Raw genomic sequence first — 24,507 nt, forward strand, 5'->3', positions numbered from 1 at the left:
TTAAAGAAAGACTACATTATCTTCACAGAACCGCAGACAATGTTTTTTCAGAGGTCAGGCAGTACAACATCTGATGCGTGATGCCCTAGGACAATTCTTTGGGGTTTGTATTTAATTTTAGGGCTTTCTCTTGCAGTTAGGATAATTGTCTGTAGAAATGTTACTCCATTGAGCCCCTCAGATATTTATTTTTGAGTTATCACAAAGATGCTGTTGTAGTAGTTGTCATCTTTGTATACAGCACTAAAAATGTCATTTTGCGCTGGATGTAACATTAAATTTTATACTAATAGTGCCAGGTTATTTTATTATGCTAAGGCAAGCCTGACCTTTGCAATGATTAAATGGGTGTCAAAGATGTTATACAACCTCAAAAATCCTAAATAATAAATGCGTAACATATCTTTGGTTTAAAATAGAATAAATAGGTTTCCTCTGCTCACACAGTAACATTCTGTGCTGTCTGAATCTCACAAAGCTTTCTAAACAAAAATAACTAGTTGTTTTCCTCTTATAATGTAAGATGAAAATGTTTATTAGAATAGAAAACCTTGTGTCAAGCCTGTTCTACACACAGTAGAGAAGTAAACAAGCCCCTCTGTTAGTTTTTAGTATGTTATTCACTACTGCAGATATATTTCTCCCTCCACTTCTGCATCTGCACTTTTAAGGGGAGTGTAAAAGGGAATAGTCATAGAAGTTAATTTTATCCAAAGAGCCTAGAGACAGTAAACAAGGAAAAAAGTTACAGCTAATATAGCTTCCTGAACAGTATACCTTAGAGTCCTACTCCAAATCATCGCTGGCAATCTGGGGAAGCTAGTTAGCCGTTCCAAGCACCTCCTTAGAGGTGACAGTGAAAAGAACGTAACCACATTAAGGAGTGGCAGCATTCCCTTACGTGCACTACATACTGATTTTTACATGTGTGTAAACATAAATGAATTCTGCTTTTATTAATCAACTTTCATGATGAGTTTCAGTTACGTAAATGAGCAGAAAGGGAGTTATTTCAAAGTTCAACTACTTGATGCCATTTGACTGCCATTTTTTTTTAACTATGAAATTTTGTGTTTTCTATTAGGTACTTACTGCAACTCTGCTAGTGCTTGCTTTGTGGCATCAGATGGCAAAAACCTGAGACTCTATCAAGCTGTTGTAGATGCCCGAAAACTTCTAGATGAATTATCTGACCCTGAATCATCTGTAAGTTTTAGGTAGCAATGGTTTGAAAGTATTAAAATAAAACTAATTCAGCTAACTTTTTTTCCCCTCCAGTGGTTTGTCTTCACTTGGTTCTGTGTAATTTTTGTGCCATTTCATGTATTCTTACTACATTCTTACTACACATTATACCTTGCGTAATTACATGTTTTGTAGCTGTCTAGAAATGTTATCAGACAGAAACGCAGCTGCTGCTGCTAACAGTGGCTGGACTGAAACAAAATTGTCCTGACAGGTTTCCCCAACAGGATTTCTTTCATTGCCCTCTCAAAAGAGGGGAGTCAAGAGTAAGTGGGAAGGTGAGGACAGAAGAGCAAGACTTCGGTGTATCCACCTAAGTTACATTTATGTATGAGGAAGGGTAGAGATGGTGGGATATGAGGAAATCAGTAGGTTATTGCTAAGGGTAATATTAGTTCTTACTTTTTCTGTAATAAGCAGTTTTTTCATCCTTTTTTCTTTCATTTCTATGATTTAAAGCAAAGTAAAGCCAGACCTGGCACTGTTATTGTATAAAGAAGCACATCCTTCCTATTTTTTTTTCCATTCTTCTGGTATTTGATAAACTATCCTACAAGATAAAGCCTGTCAGTATTCAGATCAGTCTGAGGAAACTGTTCTAGGAGCGATGATTGTGCGCATTCCAGCATAAATTAAGAGCCTTCAGTTTATATATAATCTTTACCGATTTATTTCTTGTGTTGTGACAAAACCTGAAAATTTTGTTTAAAGTGAAGCAATATATTTCAGTTTTTCATGGCACAGATACTATGTTATGTTATGAAAGGATAAATCTTTAAATAAACAAGATTTGGTTTCCATAAAAACTGGTGTGCTAACCCCATGGATAGCTGCAGACTCATAACAGTGCAAATGTCTTGATAAACGCATTATTCATAAGTGCCAAAATGACAACAGGAAGAAATCTGTTATGATTTATGGCCACAAGGATAATTAAAGCATCAGTTTATTGTAAATGACAGCAATTTCCTTCTGTCTCAAAGAAAAATATACTAACCTTTCTCATTTTGCTCTGTTTCAGAAACTTATTGGGGAAGTGTTTAACATTGTGAGCCAACAATCTACTGCTCGACCAGGATGCATTATTGAACTTGATGCAATAACAAATAAAGTAAATAAATTGTTAACTCTTTAAGGGTATCACATAAAGGTGTTTAGTAGTTGTGGCTGTTAATTAACCTGTTTAGAAGTCTGTTTAGAAGAGGTAAAAGACATGACATTTCTCTATGGTGATGAATGCCTTGAATTTTTCTGGATGTTGAGATACCTGGAACATTTTAGTCAAGATAGCTTTCTTTTAGCTGCTAGGAGCCCAAAGCCCCAAAGTTGTCAGCGTAACAATATTTTCTAAACATAAATCTTGATGAAAACAAAACTTAACTAGAGACTGGTTTACAAACCATTCTAATTTAACGGGGGGAAAAACCCCAACCAAACAATCCCCCTCAAATAAACAAAAAGGTGAACAATATTAAAAAAAACCCAAACCTAAAAACTAGACCTAACTATTCTAAAGCATAGGAATCATAGCCATGTACGACTCCAGATTTTTTTTTGTCTGTCTTGTAAGAAAAATTTCCATCTGTTAGCTATAAATTTCAAACAATGAGGAAGTAGTATTATTTATACCTTGTTCTTACTTACAGTTATTTTGATCATACATGTTCCATTGCTATTTTCTGTTAGGAAGCAGCCTGTGAAAACAGTGTGTTTTGCCATTTCCTAATTAGCCATCTGGATGTTTTTGACATGTATAAAGAAGTATTTCTCAATAGATTTCCATGTCTTTGAAGTATTAATCACATAGGATCTTCAATTTTGAGTTCAGATTTACAAACTATTTTTCTAAAACTTTTATAGATTAGTACAGGAAATACTCTCTTTCCATGTTTCTCTGGAAAAAGAGTGTTCTGCAACATGGAAACTTTACCATCACTGTCTTTGGGGGACATATTTTTCTGTGGCTGCAGGAGAGGATTTCACTGCCAGCAGCTTCCTTTATAAAGAGGTGGAGGTACTGCAAAGAAATCTGTTGCTGTCAGGAAGGACAGCTGTTGAGATATCCAAGAGAAGGAAAATCTGTAATTCATTCCCTTTTTTAGATTTCTCAAGCAAATCACTGCAGACATGTCTTCCCACTGAAGAGGGATAAAGTCTTAAGAGGTTTTGCCACTGTCATTTATTCAATGCCTAAAGAAATAAAAACCATATACTAATGCATTTGTCAATAACTGTGGCAAAATGTCATTACAGAATTTGTCTAGCATGATAGATCTCAGGGAAATTATTTGAATATATAAACATTCAGGTTCTAGAATATGCTTTTCTTAATATAAGAGGAAAATGGTTAGTTTTCCAGATGCATTAAAATAATTTTCAACACTATAAAAGAAAGTGATCCTCTTCGGTAGCTAGATTGCACAAAGGAAATAATTGCATTATTACAAAATGTTGCTATACTCTTCTGGAAGTGTAACTATTGCTTAATGTTTCAGTGTGGTTCAAACACACAATTGCTTCATGTCTTTCAAGAAGACTTCATTTTGGGATACAAACCACATAAGGAAGATGTGGAAGGGAAGGAAACTGAGATATTTTTCCAGCCATCACAAGGTATACCATAAAAATAACTAATATGTATGAAGTAAGTACTGAAAATGTTCTTAAGGACTAGTGAAATCTAGCCAGCATATGCTACGTCCCTTTTTAATGAGAATCTGCAGAATTTAGTAAAATGGCTGTTTCACGTTGGTCATATGAATTGTTGTTTACCTGGTAACCGTAAACAAAGGCATTCTATTTTGCATAGAGTGAAACATTTGAATTTACATGACAAAGTCCATTTTTCAAAATGCTCTGTTACATATAAAAAACTATTAAAAAATAGAACAAAAGTGTATTTTCTGCATCAGTATGTAATCCCAGGTGATAAGGTGAATACACCTGACTCCCAACTTAATACAAGGGAAAGTAACTAGGGAATTTGGTAGTAGAATTAAAATTTTAAACGAAAAAGGAAGAAAAAGGGCAGGTAGAAAAGAGTAATTTAGCAAAACAGTTCAAACTGACTGGGAAGGCAAATATATGTAATAAATTAGACTTGCCACTAATACTCAGGTTGTCTGTAAGTCAGTCTGTCTCTTTGTTTCTGTAATTCTTCCATAGCCATAAACAAAACGTCAATTAAAAAATACTGTCAATGACACTGTTTGAGTATTTTGTTTTATAATCACGCAATTTTTTTTCAAATGGGGAAAAAGTATCAGTTTTTAATGTCTTCTGTTATTGAAAGTTCTTTGTTGAATGTAAACTTCATGATAGTGATAATATGTTTAAATTACAGGGTATCGTCCACCACCTTTCTCAGAAAAGTTCTACCTAGTAGTAATTGAAAAAGATAGTAATGGCTGCTCTGTTCTTCAGATGTGGCATCTTCACCTCAAATCTGTGCAAGCCTGTTTAGGTGAGTGAGTGACTCTAATTTTCTTAGAGACAGACACTTCTTTCATATTATTTGAAATAAGGGCTTAGTGGTTGATTTTAAAACAAATTGTGCCACATTTGTCAAGCAGAAGCCTCAGAGTCAGGAATCTTCAGAACAATTTGTCAATGCAATAGAAGTACGATTCCTTACAGACATTGGTTGCATTCTATACCAATAGCGATATAAAAATTTCTTGATAGGATGAGCGTGTACTTACACACTGGAACCTTTATTTAAACTGTCAGTATTTCAGAATGTTACGGGTATCTTAAAACAAATAGTCACAGCATGCAATGAAACTAACACATTTTGCACACATCATATAATTATTTTCAGTGTAATTTATGCACTGCTAAAATAATAAATCTGATTGTAGTATATTCATGCCTTGTCCTTTGAAACAATTTTTTTAACACTGTTGGCATTTTTTTTATATATATATATAGCAAAACCAACAGAAGTTACATCATCAGAGAATAAGCTTAGTGTACCTGAGCAAAAGACTGTGGATTCCTCTCCAGATATATCACCTGGTATAAGTCCCATTCCACGATCTTCATCAATTGCTAATCTTCAGACTGCTAGTAAACTCATTCTGAGTTCCAGACTTGTGTATAGCCAACCTCTGGATCTTCCTGTTGGTGTAGAAGTAATAAGAGCAACTCCTTCAGCAGGTAAATGTAACTTTTTTTCTATCCCGTTGGTCCACTAATTTACCTCCTAGTTTATAGGATTGTATTTCCTCAGCCTGTCACATTCTAATTTAGTGATAGAGGCAATGCAGGACTAAAAAGACTCTTTCAAATCATTGTGTCCATGTCATGTTACCCTTTCATACATGTATCAAGTCCCCACAGGAAAGCTCTAAAAGCCCCAATAGTTGGAAACCTAACTTCTAGTCTGAATTTATTAACGAACAATTTATACTCACTTGTTCTTCTGCCAGCATTAACGTGCTGGGTGTTTGTTTGGGGTTTTTTTACCTGATGTACTTACACTTCCTGTTTCTCTGTTTTTCTATGTCTCTCCTGTCTTCCCCACTCCGCCTTAGGTTTCATTTTGGTAGGCTAGATGAACCTAATCTTAACTTCTTTAATCTCATCTGATTAAGACTTTCGAACACCCCTTCTTGGAATTAGTTCAGTTTCGGCTTATTTTCTTTGAATAGTGACCAGAAATGCAGATGAATAGTAATGTTCAAGCCGCAAGACTGTTACCAGCCTTAATACATTTGCCTTTACAACCTGGATTTATTTTTCTAATTTGGAGTTGGGTAAAGTTCTCTATCAGTAGTTAGACGGTGTTATGTCTGCCTTATTCATATAGGCATTCTACTTTATATTACTAAAAGGAAATGTTTTTTCTAACTTCAGGTCACCTGAGTTCTTCATCGATATACCCAGTCTGCCTTGCACCTTATTTGATAGTGACATCATGTTCAGACAGCAGAGTGCGGTTCTGGAGATGTACTGTAGAGACAGATCTAAACAGCAAAAATGAAGAAAGGGAAACATACCATTGGAGAAAATGGCCCTTAATGAATGATGAAGGAGAAGACAACAGCAGTACAGTGAGCATAGTAGGAAGGCCAGTTGCCGTTAGCTGTTCTTACACAGGACGTCTTGCAGTAGCGTACAAACAACCCATACAGCACAATGGTTTTGTTTCCAAAGAATTTTCCATGCATGTTTGTATACTGGAATGTGAGTCTACAGGAGGATCAGAATGGGTTTTGGAACAGACGATTCATCTGGATGATTTAGTTAAGGTTGGAAGCGTACTTGATTCGCGGGTCAGTGTAGATAGTAATTTATTTGTTTACAGTAAATCAGATGCTTTTTTGAATAAAGACAAATACCTGGTGCCCAGTATCAAGCATCTGGTGCACTTGGACTGGGTATCAAAAGAAGACGGTTCACATATATTGACAGTTGGAGTTGGTGCCAACATCTTCATGTATGGAAGACTTTCGGGAATTGTAACGGATCAAACTAGCAGCAAAGAGGGAGTAGCTGTCATTACTTTACCACTAGGTGGAAGCATAAAACAAGGTATAAAGTCAAAGTGGGTGTTGCTTAGATCAATTGACTTGGTATCATCTGTAGATGGTACTCCTTCACTGCCTGTTTCTCTGTCCTGGGTGAGAGATGGCATACTGGTGGTGGGAATGGACTGTGAAATGCATGTTTATGCCCAATGGAAACATGCTGTCAAGTTTGGTGACGGAGAAAGCGATGTTTTTACTACTGAAGACTCAACAACACAAGACCCACTCAAAACAAGCTTGATAGCAAAGAAGACCAGTGTCATTGATGGGGCGGGTATTGTGGATGATGTTTTTGGCACTCCAACTGTAATCCAGGACGGTGGCCTTTTTGAAGCTGCTCATGTTCTTTCACCTACTCTACCCCAGTATCATCCAACCCAGTTATTAGAACTTATGGATCTGGGTAAAGTTCGTCGAGCCAAAGCCATTCTATCACATTTAGTTAAATGTATTGCAGGAGAAGTTGCAATAGTTAAAGACACAGAAGCTGGAGAAGGAACTGGTCCTAAACGCCACCTTTCTCGTACCATTAGTGTAAGCGGTAGTACTGCAAAGGATACCATCACAGCTGGAAAAGATGGTACTCGAGACTACACAGAGATAGACTCAATTCCCCCACTGCCACTGTATGCGCTGCTTGCTGCAGATCAAGATGCCACTTACGTTTCTGAAGAAACTTCTAAAATACCTCAGGGCTCTGAAGATCAGGCTAAGAGGAAAACAGAGGATCAGTACTCGGATCTGTTCCAGATTCAGCCTGTTACAACTGAAGACTTCATTGATTTTGAGCCTGAAAAGAGGGAGAGTAAATCGAAAGTTATTAACCTGTCACAGTATGGTCCGACTTACTTTGGCAGAGAACATGCTAGTGTCCTTTCAAGCCACCTGATGCACTCAAGTCTGCCAGGCCTCACTCGACTGGAGCAGATGTTCCTTGTTGCTTTGGCAGACACCGTGGCCACGACAAGCACTGAACTAGATGAGAACAGAGATAAGAATTACTCAGGTTAGTAACAGATATATTATTGAATTAACATTCTTGTTCTTCTCAGCAAATGTAAACTTAGTCCTTGGGTATTCTGGGATACCAAAGCTGAAAGCTAGCACCAGTCATTCAGATTAGATAAAGTAAGAAAGAAAAACGCTTAAGTATAAATCTCTACTTATATTTCATACATAATAACTGGTAGTTCAGGTTCTCAGCATGTTAAAAAACATACGTTCCTCACACTGCACGTGGCAAGTTGTATATATGCTTTTTGTAGTCATCTGCATGTTCAAAGGTCAGTATTTTATATTTCACAGGAAGAGATACCTTAGATGAATGTGGCTTACGGTATTTGTTGGCCATGCGCTTGCACACCTGCCTTCTAACATCACTCCCACCTCTATACCGAGTTCAACTGCTTCACCAAGGTAATTCTTAGAGCAAAGCATTGCTTTCATTTGGTCAACCCACTTGAGCTGATGGGATCTGGTTATGTTTGATTTATAATACTATGATATTTCTAATATCTGCATGTTAATTTTAGATTATATCTGTTCCATAAAGGCCCTTATCTTGTAAAGGTTTAGTATAGGCTAAACAAAAGTATAGCAGAAAAAGTATAGCTTTAGCACAGAAGGTAGATTCTGCCCATTCAGTTTGAGGCATGGATAAGTTCTTCAGCCAGGTAACATAAAGATTGTGCATATATTTCTTTGTTTCTGCCAGAGGAGTGAACATACTGCTTTACATGACCATGGCTTTATCTTACCTTAAAGATTATGTTATTATTTTCATCACAACAGGTTTTTTTCCCTTGCTTAATCTGAGTAGATGTTGTTGTGAAATACAGGAAAGAAAAACAGATACCACCTAAACCACAGACAGAAAGGTTTCTGGCCCAGAATGGGTCTGCTGCTGTGATAACAGAGTATTTTTCCTTCAGTCTTTCACCACATAACTCCAGTACATATATGAATGGGGTAGTGGAAAACGATGGGAGAAACTGAGGAGAGGACATTCCTAGCAAGCAAAAAGTTATTTCAGCTGTTCCTTTAGCAGCTCTGCTTCCTGTTGAGGGAAACAGCCTCTCGCAGATCTCCCTAACTCTTGGGTGGGAAGATCCCACTTTGCACCTCTCGCATATTCCATTTTCTTATTAACAAGTATTAATCGTGTGAATTTTATTATCCTATGTTATTTTTTAGGCTTATCTACTTGCCATTTTGCATGGGCTTTTCATTCTGAGGCTGAGGAGGAGCTGATCAATATGATTCCTGCTATCCAGAAGGGAGACCCACAGTGGTCTGAACTGAGAGCTATGGGTATTGGGTGGTGGGTCAGGAATATCAACACACTCCGAAGATGCATTGAGAAGGTACTTCTTACTGCTTACAAATTACAGTTACATGCTGTTAGGTATGCCTCAACAGATACGCATGGTGCCTTGTATATAGCAGATTCCTTTGTACTCCAGCCCCACCAGGGGACTGTGTAACTAGGTTTTTTTCCATGCCAATTGATGTTGGCAGTCCTGGCTTACAATATTTTTATATTTAACAGTAAGATATATTACAGTTGAACTAGGGAAAAGCCATTTCTGAAATACCTAACTTCTCTGCCCCCTTTATGGTATGTTAAAGATCATACCAAGTACCCTGTTTTTAAGAAGAAACTTGTTTTCAGGTATGTGAGACAATCTGTATTTGTAGATTAAAACGGGAATTATGCTTTCAATTCAGTAGTGGGTTTTATTTAATAAATAAATATATCTAAAAATATTAGTCAATAAAAACTACACAAAGGGTGGTTTTGCAAATTTTATATTTTTTTAATGGAGTACTATAGAACATAAAAGAACTGAACTGCACATAAGTGCAGCTTTTACTCTTCTGAAGAGTCGCAAAATTACTGTTTTATAGAAATATGCACCTATATTATGTAAAACAAAAATTATACCAAATCTCATTAGCATGCAGAGTTTTCTTATGGGAGATCTAATAAGGGATAAAATACAATATATTTTTGAGGTAATATCTAACACTGTTTCCCATAGCTACCAATGAGATTTAAATCCTTGCTTTAAGAATTTCAGCTTCCTTGTAACTTGAAGTTTGATGGATTTGAATAATTACTAGCTTTTGCTTTGAATTACAACAAATAATGCAATCTTTGAAATGTCTTTGGAACAGAAGTACTTAATAGTTTACTGAATTCCAAGTCATCTGTTGTAAGAATACATTTTAAAAAGTTACAGGATACTCAGAGAATCCAGGAACACCAGAACTTAATTATCCTAGTACTCCAAATCAAATGCAATTACATTTGAGTCCTATACAAAAAACAAACGGTCTTCATTAAAGAAAAACTTAAATTAGCTTAAGTATATGTAAATAATGGGTTGCAAGAGGAATTTCACCTAATAGTATCAGTTGCTATAACGCTTTTAAAGAAAACATTTTTATTTGTAATGTCCCACTGTGGTTGAGAGGGGTTAGTATCTGCAGTTGTGCTGTTTTTCTGACTCTTAAGAACATTTACAATATAACAAGAGCTATTACATATGAATAAAACATTCTGACAGAAGTAACTGTTGTTTTGTAGAAATAATACAATCACCTCGACAATCCTCCCTGACAGAGGATGTTGTTTACTGAAAACATAGCTGCTTTTAGTTAATAATTGTAGGTTTTGCTTACTACAGGTTGCAAAAGCTTCATTCCAGAGGAACAATGATGCCTTAGATGCTGCACTTTTTTACCTTGCTATGAAGAAAAAAGCAGTGGTGTGGGGTCTGTTTAGGTGAGTTCTGCTAACCATAAGGTTGATTAAATCTTAATTGAACCAGGAATGCAAAGCAGAACTTGTTCAAGATTAAGGTTTAATTTAAAGTGATGTTCAAGGGATTGTATGATAAGGTTCTGTAATAAGTAGTTGTATGCATTGCATTTCTTTACACAGGTCCCAGCATGATGAAAAGATGACTGCCTTTTTCAGCCACAACTTCAGTGAAGATAGATGGCGCAAAGCTGCCTTAAAAAATGCTTTTGCTTTGTTGGGAAAACAACGCTTTGAACAATCAGCTGCATTTTTCTTGCTAGCAGGTTCACTGAAAGATGCAATAGAGGTATCCACTTTTGAGAAACTAAGTTTCAGTTTCTAATTTGACCTATGTAACTGCATCCTTACAAGCCTTTCTCTGCTGATGTTTTCACAAATTGCGGCAGCAAAAATTGTACAGTATGTCCACACATGACCCCCTTGTGCCCTGCAGGCATACCATTTACCCCCACACTACTGTGAAAAGCAGCTTGGAAGCTGATCTGAAAGTCAGAATAATTGTTCAGGTACATCAGTCCTCAGTGGAAGCACTCTTAGGAATACCAGTCATGACCCTTCCAGCAAAACTTTGTGTGATCAGCGCAGTTAAGTTGTAGCGCTCTGTTCAGCCTCTGGCTATTCTGCATGACCTATTGTTACAACATTGAGTGAAAAAAGGAGGCAGAGTTCTCTTCCGAAGCAGCTCGAGCATCCCTTTTTGGTGGAGCTGTGATGTTGCCTGCCACAAGGGAGGTGAGAGCTGTTAGCCGGATCATAACCTAAGCAGTACCTCTCAGGAGAGAATGAGAATTAGAGAACCTTTATCCTCCCTATTTATATACAGTATGTTTGTCTTTACCTGAGAAGGTAAAGAATTATCCTGAGAGATAAAATTCTGGTAGATGAGATAGTGTGAAGAAGATCTTACCAGTGATATATTAGCATTAAAGCTGGAAGTTATGTTCATTCTACTAGGTAGAATAAAAATAATGACCTTTACTTCTGCCGTATTAATTTTTTACATGTTGATGTACTGCTATGCATACCATAATTCCTGAAATAGAAGAAAGTACACCTCTTTCCAAACACGGAAGAAAGTATGTGACTTGGGTGTATCTCACTTACCATGTTTTTGACCCAAAGATGAATATATAGTTTAAAGAACAGATACACTGAGGAAAAAAATCATCTGTTCTGTAAACACATGTTGCTATTAACTTCACTGTTATTTTCAAGAACTACCTTTCCCTCATAAAGCAACTTTTTCCCCACTTCTTACTGTAGGTGTGCCTTGAGAAAATGGAAGACATCCAGTTGGCTATGGTTATTGCTCGTTTATATGAATCAGAGTTTGAAACCTCTGTCACATATACCTCCATTCTTTATGAAAAGATTTTGGGCTGCCGTAAGGATGGAGCTGGATTCAGCTGTACTAAATTGCATTCCGATCCATTTCTGAGAAGCATTGCATACTGGATAATGAAAGATTACACTAGAGCACTGGACACGTTACTGGAACAAACACCTAAAGATGATGATGAAAACCCAGGTAAGAGGAAACCACTAGTCTGATGGGACAAACTTTTTAAGATAAAGTAGAGAAGGAGAAATACTTTCTTTGTATGTATGCAGTCCTTTCTACTGAGATGCTATTATGCTGAAATCATTAATTGGCTTATCTACTGGCCCACTCAATTTCTGCTTCTTAATAAAATAAGGGAAAAAATCTTTTTCAGTTTCTTCCGAGGACTCATGTCCAACCCCCAAACTAAGTACCAAACTTAGTTCTGATGTCAGACAAGCTCAGGAGGGCCACCTTTGTTTGGTATTTTCCTACAATACCTCTCTGCCACTGTATGCTGACCAGTCTTTATTCCAACGGACTTAAATTCTTGTTCTTGCTTCTAGGAATTAGCAGTGTTCTAGCGGGATTTCCTATCCTGTCTCTTCTGAGATTAATGTTAAGTGACAGGTGGCTGTATAGGTTTCTGTGGCATATTCTCTCCCTTGGGGAAATCTCTACCCGGATGATCATGCCAGCTTTATTTTAGGTCTAGCTGAGTGGATTAAATAGTGAGGCAAATGAGACAACTTAGCATCTTTCTACTCATCCAGCTCATACCTTTAGGGTTTTTTTGGTGGGGAATAAATAAGTCTTTCATTTTGTTTTGGCAACTAGACACAAAACTGTCTCTGTTTTTGTGTTCTGACAAAACTCTGTACCGCAGGAAATACTGCAAAACAGAATAATAGCATTTGAAAGCCATTTTCAATAGATGTTATCTGTTTAATTCCTTAGTTATCGTCAAGTCATGCAATCCTGTGGTATTCAGTTTTTACAATTATCTTCGGACTCACCCTTTGCTCATCCGAAGATACTTCAGCTCACCAGAAGGGACTTTGGCCACCTTAGGTCTAAAAACTGAGAAAAGCTTTGTTGACAAAATTAATCTTATAGAAAGAAAATTATTCTTCACTACTGCAAATGCTCATTTTAAAGTGGGCTGCCCTGTACTCGCTCTTGAAGTCCTTTCCAAAATTCCAAAAATAAGAAAAAAGTCTACTGTGGCTGCAGAGAAAGATTCATCTAGTCCTCCAATACAGGCTGGCGTTTCAGATTCCAAAGCCCTAAGGGATGGTGCTGGAAGTGGCGATATAGACTGGTCAAAGCCAACTTCAACTTCCTTTGCTTTTGAGAACACTGTTGAATCTTCAGCACAATTCGACTGGAGTCAACCAGCGGTAAAATTTGACGATGAGCCTCTTACTCTTGATTGGGGTGAAGACAAAAGTGGGTCAGACGAAGAGGACAAGGATGTTGGTATAATGATGAAAAACTCAAAATCTGATTCTAAGAATGGAGAAGATGATGAGAGAACCTCGGACACCAACATCCCACAAACACCACTTGGGGACGTTTCTGATGCAGGAGACACTGAGGTTGATGTTATTGCTGAACAACTGAAGTTCAGAGCCTGTTTGAAGATCCTTATGACTGAACTGAGGACTTTGGCTACAGGTTATGAAGTAGATGGAGGAAAGCTCAGATTTCAGCTGTACAACTGGCTTGAAAAAGAGATTGCTGCTATGCATGAAATATGCAACCACGACGCAGGGGGCAAAGACTATTGTAAAACATACACCAAAGTAAATGGGGATCTACTCGATCATGATGAAATTATGGATAAGCCAGACATTGGTTCATATGAACGGCACCAGATAGAAAGACGTAGGTTACAAGCAAAACGAGAACATGCTGAAAGACGAAAATGGTGGCTGCAGAAGAACCAAGCTCTTCTAAGGGTTTTTCTAAGTTACTGTAGTCTTCATGGGGCACAAGGTGGTGGTTTAGCATCAGTAAGAATGGAGCTGAAGTTCTTGCTGCAAGAGTCACAGCAGGTAAAAAATTCAGCTAATTTCTGTTCACAGGTGTGAACAGTTCTGGACTGTCAGATTTGTCAAATGCTTAAGTTTGTGCCTAGACAGATGCTGCTTGTGTTCTGCAAGTCTAATGGTCAAGATTGTTTTATTGTTCTTGGAGAAGGAACTTGGTATTTAAGTGTGCTGCTTTTCCACATCCTGATTATTTGGTTCTTAAGAATCTGATGTGACATTGAGGATTAGGCGACCTATAATAATGGAATAGGAATGTTGCTGTTTATTTTGTACCTGCAGCATTATACGTGTATTCCAATGAAATTATAATTTTGATCGCAATATTTGGGTACCCATATAATAAATTAATCTCACAGTTGCTGAAATATGACAAAAATCTCATTCCCTACACCTCTGCAAATCATGCAAGGGAGCTACAAGGAATGGGATCTTAGCTGCAAGGCTCAACAAATAATACCAAGTCAGACAGGGTAGTGCTCCCTTATACTATATGGTGGCATTTTCTACATTTGTTTCATTTGCTGAAAACTACTCTTTTTGTATGTTAATGACTAATCTGAACTACAGCAGGTAATCTGATACTGGGCAAGCCATTTAACTTGCTCTAGTCCTAGATTTCTCGCATTTCAAACAGGAGCAGTAGACACTGGTTTGGTGGTACTAGGCTAAGCACACACTTTTAAGAATAAAAAAAAATTTCTGTTTCCACTTGAGAAACTCCAAATAGTGCAAATTTACTTTTATTATTTAACTCAGACCAGGGAGTACTATGTCAATTTATGCTACAGCAAGTGCATTTCTAGTTAGTGTTTCTTAATAGGCAATCCCAACACTTTGTAATGAACTACATAAAGATATCTTCCTGCACTAAATCAAAAAATGTTCTAGAAAACTTGGCTATCCAGTCTGATCCATGTTATTATAGTAAATAAGAACTTAACTTTAGAGATCAGTCACAGTAAAATCTTGTCTCTACTGAGTAGACAGGAGTGAAAAATGACAAATAACCTTGGAAAAAAATTGAAGATTTAAAATCATCAGGTTTTAAACTTTTTTTTTTTCTCAAAGCAATAATTTTAAAAACAATCTTTTCTTTTAAACAGGAAACTACTGTAAAACAACTTCAGTCTCCACTACCATTACCCACAACACTACCATTGCTTTCTGCAAGCATAGCATCCACAAAAACGGTGATAGCCAATCCTGTGCTGTATTTGAACAACCACATCCATGATATTCTTTACACTATTGTGCAGATGAAATCACCGCCCCATCCTAATGTTGAAGATGTCAAGGTAATGAAAAGCTTTCAGGAAATATAAAATGACTTTTTTATAACATGGGGAGTGAGCATGTGAAAAACGAAACGTATTTGAGTTAACTTTTCAACACTTAACCTTTCACAAGACTGAAAATTCTAGATAACTGCTTGCTTTCTTTTTAATCCAGTTATAGTTCCCTTTCATCCAAATTCTGGTCATTCTCAGGAAACTATTTCAAATGTAAATAACCCTTGCCTCTTAAAACAACACGATCATATAAGTCAGGTAATTATTACATTATCATTCTGGTCAAATCCTGTAGGGAGATTAATGAAAGCAGAGATGGGACACTGTAAGTGACATTATAACCTTCCTTTAATATAGATATTATAAACCTCACTCTAGTGCGAATTTCCTCAAGTGTACTGGTTTTTAAGGAACTGTGGTGACTCACTTTACCTGATTCCATACTTGAGGGTGAATAAACTTTATTCAGATTCAGCAAATAGAGGGGGAAGAAAGCCAAGGAGACTGAGACTATGACCCAGTTAATTAATAAGAAGCTAAACTGTTATTTTGTACATTTAAGTCAGTATTCGTATTCAAAATATTAATTTAAATTTCTATTGACTAAATAAAAGTAGGGAAAAATTAAGAAACTAAATGGGTTTTCTCACTGCAAGGCAGTTAAGTTTCTAAAAGCTAATTTACATCTCATTTTCTCTCCTTTTCCATCCTGCATTATGCTACAGCAAGCGTCTTTCTTTAAGGACTCATACTTCACATGCATTTTCTTTTAAAAGAGAATTCAGAAGAGCTGACACCTGCTAACTCAAAAGCAACTACTTAGATAATTCATCGTTTTAATCTAAGGCCTAGCATTTGATTAAATGGAAGATGGTAGGAAATGATGAAAATGAACACAGGGTGGGACAAAAAATGTTTACATGTTTAACAGTTTGTCAGTACCATTTTTTCTACACTGTGGATTTCATCAGACATTCCAAGAAATCCTTGTATTCCTTCTGTTTAAGAACTGGAGTGTTCCCATTGCATTGTGAGGCAATAATAGTATTATTCTTGTTACTGCTGGAGACTTTTGGAAATCTATAAGTAACTGAGGTAGCAAAGAGATTACAGATAACACATGATACAACGTTTACAGAAACTTCTGTATTTTATGCATACTGAGCAACTACTACTACGCTGAACTGCAATGTTATATAATACAGCTTCCAGGAGCTTTTCATTATTATATTAATCATTCCTTCAGTGTAACATACAATATATTAAAATTAATATAAAATATAATAAAATATTAATTATTCCTTCAGTATACGCATCCATTTCAGCAGTTCTGTATTAAAGTTAATTATTTTGACCTAATATTAGAAGGATTTGGCTGCAATCAAATGATCTTGAACAAGCAGTTGTGATTTTCCAAGTACTGTATGTAAACTTCAAGTAACATTCAGTTACTATTTGCTGAACTTGGATTAAAACTACATTCCTGAACAGCACATTGCCAGCGCTGTTTAGAAAGAGTTGCAGTTTACTCACCTTTTAGATATAACTTATATATGGCTTATTGGCTCTTTCTATTTTAGGTGTACACACTTCATTCTTTAGCAGCTTCACTTTCTGCATCCATTTATCAAGCACTATGTGACAGCCACAGCTACAGGTAAAAACAGAAGTTTTCTTGCAGTCCTACATTTGAGTATGCTTTGCATATCCACGGTGGAAATTCTTCATGCTTGTTGCTAGCTTTGATATGCCAGAGCAGTTCTACACCGATAAAACAACACCAATGGTTCAGATATTTTCCAGTAAATAATAAGAAAATCTGGTATCATTCTCACTTGGGATGCGTCTGAAAAATATTTGAATGCTATTTTCCACAGCATATTCATTGCCAAATAGGGGTGCAGGGGAAATATTTGAGCTAACTGAAGTCAGGTTGCAGTTAGTTTATATCCCAAACCGTACCTGGAAGAGAATGCTGTAAAAACATTTTAAAAAAATTTCTTCAGAACAAATACATTATCAAAAATTTTGAAAAAGCCTTTTTCAATCTGGAGCTATGCATATAATATTCAGATTGGTAGTGCCACATGGAAACAGTTTGAGTTTTAATAAGAAGATGCATTTTGTATACTGTGAAATTATAAAGTTCTTGACTTAGTCCTATAGAAGTTTAAATGTTGTGTTTTCTGATTAAAATGAGAAGCATGTGTATATACTAATACTTTATTACAAAAATATTCTAAAATAGATTCTCATCAGAAAAAAATATTAATTTGTATTTAGCAGTCAAACAGAAGCAAATCAGTTTACAGGGATGGTTTATCAAGGACTGCTTTTGAGTGATCGACGCAGACTGAGGACAGAAAGTATTGAGGAGCATGCAACTCCAAACTCATCTCCTGCTCAGTGGCCTGGTGAGACAAAAATAAGGTTACTTTTAGCACCACATCTCAAAATTATTTCACTGTCCTGTAATATGATGGATGATCAGTGATGGATAAGTGTTTCTGATTTAATTCTCAAATTAATAATAGCCTTTAACTTTTTTATGTATCAAAACAATAAACTTCCTATATGGCAAATATCTTGCTGGAAGAAGAGACTGTGACCTTTAGGATAAACTCAATAAGCTGATAATTTGTCATTCTAAAATGTTTTCCTCCAATCTGTCTCACCACCTAGCAAAGCTATTTCCGTTGGCTGTTTCTGCAGTACTCTGACATCTGTGCTTGGTGCAGCCACCAAAACAACTGCTCCCAATCTATGAGCATAAATTAGTATTTTGAGGTCGGCTGTGGAAACAATGCAGGAATTTCACAGGCAAACTGAACCGCCCATAGTATTTGCAGAGAGTTACAATGCAGAAGTCCCACGCCCAAGAAGGTGCTTTTTAATTTTGATCTCTATGATTTTAGGAAAAATACTAATAGTATACTTCACCTGAATAAAAGTCACGTGGCTATTAGTAGTATATGTTTAACATAAAGCATAGAGGTGAAACATTTCCTTTTTTTATTTTTTTTTTTTCCTCCATTTGTACTCCTACTCATTCAACACAGAACTTTTCCTCTTTCCTCTTTGCAGGTGTGAGTTCACTTATAAATCTCTTAAGTTCAGCTCAGGATGAAGATCAACCCAAGTTAAACATCCTGCTTTGCGAAGCTGTTGTAGCTGTCTACCTGAGTCTCCTTATACATGCCCTTGCAACAAATTCATGTAATGAATTATTTCGACTAGCAGCCCACCCTTTGAACAGTCGAATGTGGGCTGCAGTTTTTGGTGGAGGAGTGAAACTTCTTGTAAAACCTAGAAGACAGTCGGAAAATATTCCAGGTACTTTGTTCTCTAAAGGTCATACTAATTGATTTGCCTTTTATACCTTTTAGCAATGTAGCAGAAGGGATTTCCTTCCTTTTATAGACAAAACCCAAGCAAGCAGAATTTAAATATCTACTAGCAAGAAAACTTACGTTAATTAAAAAGCAGAAAAAATATTAGTCTTGCTGGGTGCCATTACAAAGGACAACTGCACATTTTTAATTTGCCATGAAAACTGTACAGTTATATTGCTAATATTACCTTTAGATGCTTACTTATAACACTTTTCAGAACTTTAAGTCATAGTTTTTAGTGAAAAAATAGATTATATAAATCAGTGTTAATACCTATGGGTTTCTGCATGTGAGAGGTCACCGTTACTGTTTAACGACTGCAGTAATGGTGAAACAGTATTTCTGAAACCAATTTTTATTGCAAGACACGATTTCACCTTGCATAAGACCACAGAGCAGACATATCAACCTTCTCTGTCAGAAGAATGGTTCATGCATATGTAAGCTCCAACTAAACCCAGGAATTTTGCAAAGACAGATGAGCATGTCTTAATATACTGCATGAGGAAAAGCACAAGTGAAGATTGAATTCAGCCTCTGGAGGCAAAGGCAACGACAACCATTTGTCATAGACTTAACACTGCAACAATACTGAAAATCCTGCCACACAGACTTTGGAAACAATGATAGGCTTGAAATACATGCAAAAATCAGATGTTCTATACCAGGAATATAAAACAAAACAGTAATGAGGCAATGCACCGAATAAGTATGCACAACAGATATTTGTCATTCATGGAATAACTTAAACTCATTTAGGGCAGTTATTTTCACAAGATGTTAATATGAATAATTTTATATAAAGTCATGTCTTCATTTGAGATGTATTCTGTTTTCCTTTAACCTGCAAGCTGCTACAGCTTCTGATGTTTCAGAGGATGGTAATGAAGGTTTGTAAAAACTTGCAGTGTAGATGAATGTTAGTAGTGGCTTTTTTTAAAAAAAAAGTTTTTAAATACCTAGTTCCATTGTAATAAAGTAAGTGTGATCTTCAGTGTTGCTTTGCCAATAACACTTTGAAAAACAAATTCCCCATTAATATTTTGATGATAACTATTAAGACATTTTAAATTGTAACACTTTTAAAATAGACTTCAGTTGTCTAATTTCAAATTTTCTTCACTAGAGAGGTCCTTGGTTTATATTTTAAGTAACTACTGCTACTTGTGCAGTTTACAGTTAGTGAAATTGTATCTATTATTTTTATTTCTCAACAAAATTTCTTAGTTTTTTTCTAGAGACATTTTTCAGCTAAAAGCTTTTTACTTAAGTTCTTAGGGGATGTAGCTTTTAATCCAGACAATAAAATGTATTTCTCATGATTTATCCAATGTATAAATGCCATCGTTACTGAATTTATCATGTGAACTTTTGTATGATTACACTTACTTTATTTAGGCTGGCTTTGATTTCTGAACCAGTAGAAATTAGTACCAGTAACAACAGTTTTAGTTGCTTCAATCATAAAATGCGGCCACCGCTTCTAAAGATGCAATATTAGTATCAGCTTTTGAAATTACTTGAATTTAGCACCACCTCTTCCATCAGAAGAAATGGATAAACATCGCCGTCGGTTTAACATGAGGATGCTAGTGCCAGGAAGACCAGTAAAGGATAGCACCGTACCACCACCTGTACCGGCAGAGAGACCCTCTTACAAAGAAAAGTTTATCCCCCCAGAACTCAGCATGTGGGACTATTTTATGGCAAAGGTAATTGAAAATGGAAGATTCTCATAAAAGTTCCTAAAAGCATATTTCTTCTCTGTTAACTTTTAAAGGACGACAAAAATAACGTGAAAATTTGGAGGCTTTTTGTAGTAAGCTGCAGAATATTACCCTTGTAATAAAAGATGAAGAGCCTACAAGCCTATTACTTACAAAACATGTCTCTTGCCCATAATAGGGATTAACGCTTTTTCCCTTTCTACTTTTTTATGTTTTAGGGAAACTTATTTATAGGTTAAGTTGTTGTCATTTAAGCTCTGTGACAGTGATAACTAAAGTAAGAGTTGAATATTAAAATATCAGAAAATTGCTTTTATAGCAGGCTTTTATTTTGCGTTGCAGCCATTTCTTCCTTTATCAGACAGCGGTGTTATATATGATTCTGATGAAAGCATTCACAGTGATGAGGAAGAAGACGATGCTTTCCTCTCTGATATACAGATCCAGGAACACAAAGATGCCAATTCTTACAGGTTAGCAGAAATTTCCACTATTTTAGAATACTTTGTTATGTGCTTACCTTTGCTTCCAAATTAAAGAAAATACAGATCCTCTGCACTGTCCAGATTAAATAAAATAATTTTAGAACTGTGGATGCAAGTATTTGTGGTAGTGGGATTATGGAAGTGACAAATTCTCATCACAGTAACAGTTCCCCATTGACTTGCCAGAGGGAAAAAAACCCCAAAAAAAAACAAAAACCAAAAAAAAACACAAACCAGATTAGGAAGTCAAGGCTGTGTGGTTCACTTTTTTTGGTGAGGGGAAAAACCCAAAAAAATCCCCATCTGCATTTTTAAGACGTTTTTAAGAACATGAGGTAGGTACCACAATGCCAGCTCTAGAATGATGGTTTAGGCTGATGATTCAAGCATGGTCTTTAGTCTTTGAATGAGGGCCAGATTAAATAGAACACATAAAAGAGCAAATATTACAAGATAAAATGAAATAATGTGGATAATCTCAGCTTTGTAATAATGGAGAAAAACGACGGCTCTCTTGTGTTCTTCAGGCCTCTCATTAGTTCGGACAGCTTTACTGTACAGGATTTGTATCTTTAACATCTGTGAGACTCTTTCAGTGTGGAAGCTTCTGCCATGAATGCCAAACTCAAGTAATTGTCTCATCTATATTCATCGTGATTTCATGGAGAATTTCAGGAGGTGTTTCAGGGGGCTTGTACTTAATTCTCGGTCTTGTAGAGGCCCCTGCACACACACTCTTTTATCTGGGGGAAGAGTACAATAGTGTGGGTTTTGTAAAAGAGGAAAGGGGATGCCATCTGTTGCAGCAAGGTGCCCTCAGAGGCACCCTTATGTTGCATAGTTGAGATATAAGTAGCTTTATGGGTCTGGTAAATCTCAGTGAAGCATCTACACTGTTTCTCTAATCTGTGAATTTGGTAGAAGGATAAAAATATTGTGCAGATAACTGTTAATGTTGTTTTAACACAACTAGATCTATTCTTTTTATACAGCTGGGCTCTTCTGCATCTGACAATGGTAAAATTAGTTCTGCACAATGTTAAGAATTTCTTTCCCATTGCTGGTCTGGAATTCACTGGTATGTTAAATTCTGCTTCATATTTTATTTTTCTGTATAAGTGGTTTTCTTGGTTTTTCATTTTCATTTTTAAATTTAAATAATTCAATACAGTATTTCTTACAATTGCCAACAAGTACATGTCCTTTCAAGATTTTTTTTTTTAATGGTTCTATTATTCAGGCTTTTTATACACACTGTAATTTAAATGATTTATCCTTTTTTTTCCTCTAAGCCTTAGTTTGTTAATATTTCTCTTTAGATCTGCCTGTAACATCACCGCTGGGCATTGCTGTAATAAAAAACTTGGAACACTGGGAACAGATTCTTCAAGATAGAATGGACCAGTTTGAAGGCCCACCACCGAATTACATCAATACTTACCCTAGTGACCTTGGCGTAGGTGCAGGACCAGCTATTCTCCGCAATAAAGCAATGATTGAACCTGAAAACACACCATTCAAGTAAGTGTGGGTTTTTCTAGCAAAACCACGTTCTTTAATCCTTGAAACGCTAGAGGCTGTTTCCATCTAAAGTTAAACAGCCAAAGGAAGGTTGCCTAGATCTTGGGTCTAGCCAATGCTTTACAGAAATCACTTTCCCACGTCCCTTTGTTCCTTCTTATGCAGCTGTCTCCCACAGCAGCCTTTCCTCATTCTGCTGCACCTTTCAAAACTGCAGCAAGAAAGGAAAATAAGAGCTGAGCTTTGAGGACTACAAATTAAGGGCAATAGCTGCTGCTGGGAAGACCATATTCAACCTCTTTGACTGTTCTTCCAGTAGCAGCTGTCTCCTACCCTAGCTCAGCAACAAAAGAAAAGAATATTAAGAATTAATTAAATAATTAAGAAAATAATACATGCAGATGTCAGGAGGAGGAGAGAAAATTGAAGTATGATCCTTGTAAAGCAAATCATCCTGTGTTTAGACCAATGTCGTGCTTGCAGGTATCTTTAAACACAGATAGCGAACTATGTTTTCAGCTGAAAAATAGATTGCTTTTCTAAATATACTAAAATACAACTTCAGGTTTGCTCATTATATATGACTTTGGATTTGCATGATTGATACTACTATAGAATTTTGTTTTATTAAAATATCCCTACAAACATGCACTGTTTCTTTCAAAAATATTTGTCCTTACATCTGAGGCAATGAATTTTAGTTGGCTCATATATAAGCTAAGTATTTGTGAATTATTTTGGATACTGAAAGAAAAATGTAGAAAAATTCTGAAGGGCCAGCATAATTCCAACATAAAAAATTCTGAAGGGCCAGCATAATTCCAACATAAAAACAGTTTTATTAGAGTGCAAATATAGGCATAAAGGCAAGTCAGCAGGTTAAACTGTAGTACTTGGAAGTTATTAACATACTGTGGAATTTTAAAAATGCAAAAAAAAAAATTCTCTTGATACTTGAACAATTAGAGCTTAAACTTGGTGGGTTTTTCCTCAAATGCACCTGAAGTTCAGTCTTTCTTTATCTTTTTTTTTCTGTCCAGCTTTAATTACATTGACGCTTTTTTTTTTTTTTTTTTTTCCCTTCTTGTGCTATCCAGATCAAAGGATTATTCGGCTCTTCCAGCAAAAAGGCTCTGGCATTTTCTTGTGAAGCAAGAACTTCTTCAGGAGACTTTCATAAGATATATATTCACAAAGAAAAGAAAGCAAAGTGAGGTAAACAAAGGATGTAACTTTTTTTGAAAAGAACCCAATTATAACTGTACCTCAGTCTCTTCAGTATTTCTTTTAATTTTTCTTTCCTTTTTTTTGTTGGCATTTCAGTTTTCTTTCTTTCATTTAACAGCATCTGGATTTTTTTTTTAACCAACATGACTTTCACATTGTTTGTTGAAATACCAACTTAACCGAATATTTTTAAACAAGACATATCTCACCTTACCTTTATGTATTTGAATATTGTCCTAATATAGAAACAGAACACTTGCAATAACAGTAATAAGTAAATAAATTTGAATATTTTTGTGTGTCATATTGAAAAAGAAATTTAAATAAGCTATTACTTTGTGTATATGTATATATGCATGAGTAATATATACATATAAAAGTAATATTATATAGTAATATATAACATGGGGTTTTACGAATTGTACCAGTTACAACTGTAAGGAGTTCTAACTGAAAATTTAAACCAACACATAAGTACCACGGGAAATATAGTATACTATTTAATGTCTTTAAGAATTCCTGTAAGTATGGAGTTTGTGTGTGTATTACTCCTCCATTTATTTACTCTACCATACATTTTGTGTTCATCTAGGAGGCATTACATTTTAAGTGAGTTTGTTTAGATTCCTGTCTTAGTTTCTGTGCCTTTTATAAAAAGTTAAAAATACATTTGTCATCATTTACTGACAGAGTGGCCTTTAAAAATCTAGTTTGGAATGTTTCATTCTTTTTTTATATTTGTTTGTGCATGTGTTTTGTGTTTGTGACTGTGTGATGTTATGTAGTCTGTAGAAGATCGTGTGGAGCAGGTCAAACAAAACTGCGTAGCAGAAGATCACAAAAACAAGGTAGTATCCCTTCTCCCAAACCTCTAGCACATTCTTAAAAG

General features: G+C 35.9%; 1 protein-coding gene across 11 annotated transcripts in view; it reads left to right on the top strand.

Annotated features, from left to right (window-relative positions):
- DMXL2 (Dmx like 2) overlaps nucleotides 1–24,507 on the top strand; it is a 55,153-nt gene that overhangs the window by 21,319 nt on the left and 9,327 nt on the right. Inside the window, exons 13-35 of one of the 11 annotated variants that reach the window (XM_055715386.1) lie at nucleotides 1,085–1,206; nucleotides 2,267–2,356; nucleotides 3,741–3,858; nucleotides 4,589–4,708; nucleotides 5,176–5,403; nucleotides 6,103–7,782; nucleotides 8,082–8,192; nucleotides 8,970–9,139; nucleotides 10,466–10,563; nucleotides 10,723–10,888; nucleotides 11,866–12,130; nucleotides 12,881–13,980; nucleotides 15,081–15,272; nucleotides 16,847–16,923; nucleotides 17,550–17,680; nucleotides 18,351–18,599; nucleotides 19,510–19,548; nucleotides 20,189–20,370; nucleotides 20,728–20,858; nucleotides 21,863–21,948; nucleotides 22,190–22,391; nucleotides 23,489–23,606; nucleotides 24,404–24,466. In XM_055715386.1, the coding sequence (XP_055571361.1) occupies nucleotides 1,085–1,206; nucleotides 2,267–2,356; nucleotides 3,741–3,858; nucleotides 4,589–4,708; nucleotides 5,176–5,403; nucleotides 6,103–7,782; nucleotides 8,082–8,192; nucleotides 8,970–9,139; nucleotides 10,466–10,563; nucleotides 10,723–10,888; nucleotides 11,866–12,130; nucleotides 12,881–13,980; nucleotides 15,081–15,272; nucleotides 16,847–16,923; nucleotides 17,550–17,680; nucleotides 18,351–18,599; nucleotides 19,510–19,548; nucleotides 20,189–20,370; nucleotides 20,728–20,858; nucleotides 21,863–21,948; nucleotides 22,190–22,391; nucleotides 23,489–23,606; nucleotides 24,404–24,466 (5,738 nt within the window). The remainder of the gene's footprint in view (nucleotides 1–1,084; nucleotides 1,207–2,266; nucleotides 2,357–3,740; nucleotides 3,859–4,588; nucleotides 4,709–5,175; nucleotides 5,404–6,102; nucleotides 7,783–8,081; nucleotides 8,193–8,969; nucleotides 9,140–10,465; nucleotides 10,564–10,722; nucleotides 10,889–11,865; nucleotides 12,131–12,880; nucleotides 13,981–15,080; nucleotides 15,273–16,846; nucleotides 16,924–17,549; nucleotides 17,681–18,350; nucleotides 18,600–19,509; nucleotides 19,549–20,188; nucleotides 20,371–20,727; nucleotides 20,859–21,862; nucleotides 21,949–22,189; nucleotides 22,392–23,488; nucleotides 23,607–24,403; nucleotides 24,467–24,507) is intronic. The other 10 variants (XM_055715389.1, XM_055715390.1, XM_055715388.1 and 7 more) reach the window with 10 other exon arrangements.

This window comes from Falco cherrug, chromosome 7 (assembly GCF_023634085.1).
Source record: "Falco cherrug isolate bFalChe1 chromosome 7, bFalChe1.pri, whole genome shotgun sequence".
NCBI lineage: Eukaryota > Metazoa > Chordata > Aves > Falconiformes > Falconidae > Falco > Falco cherrug.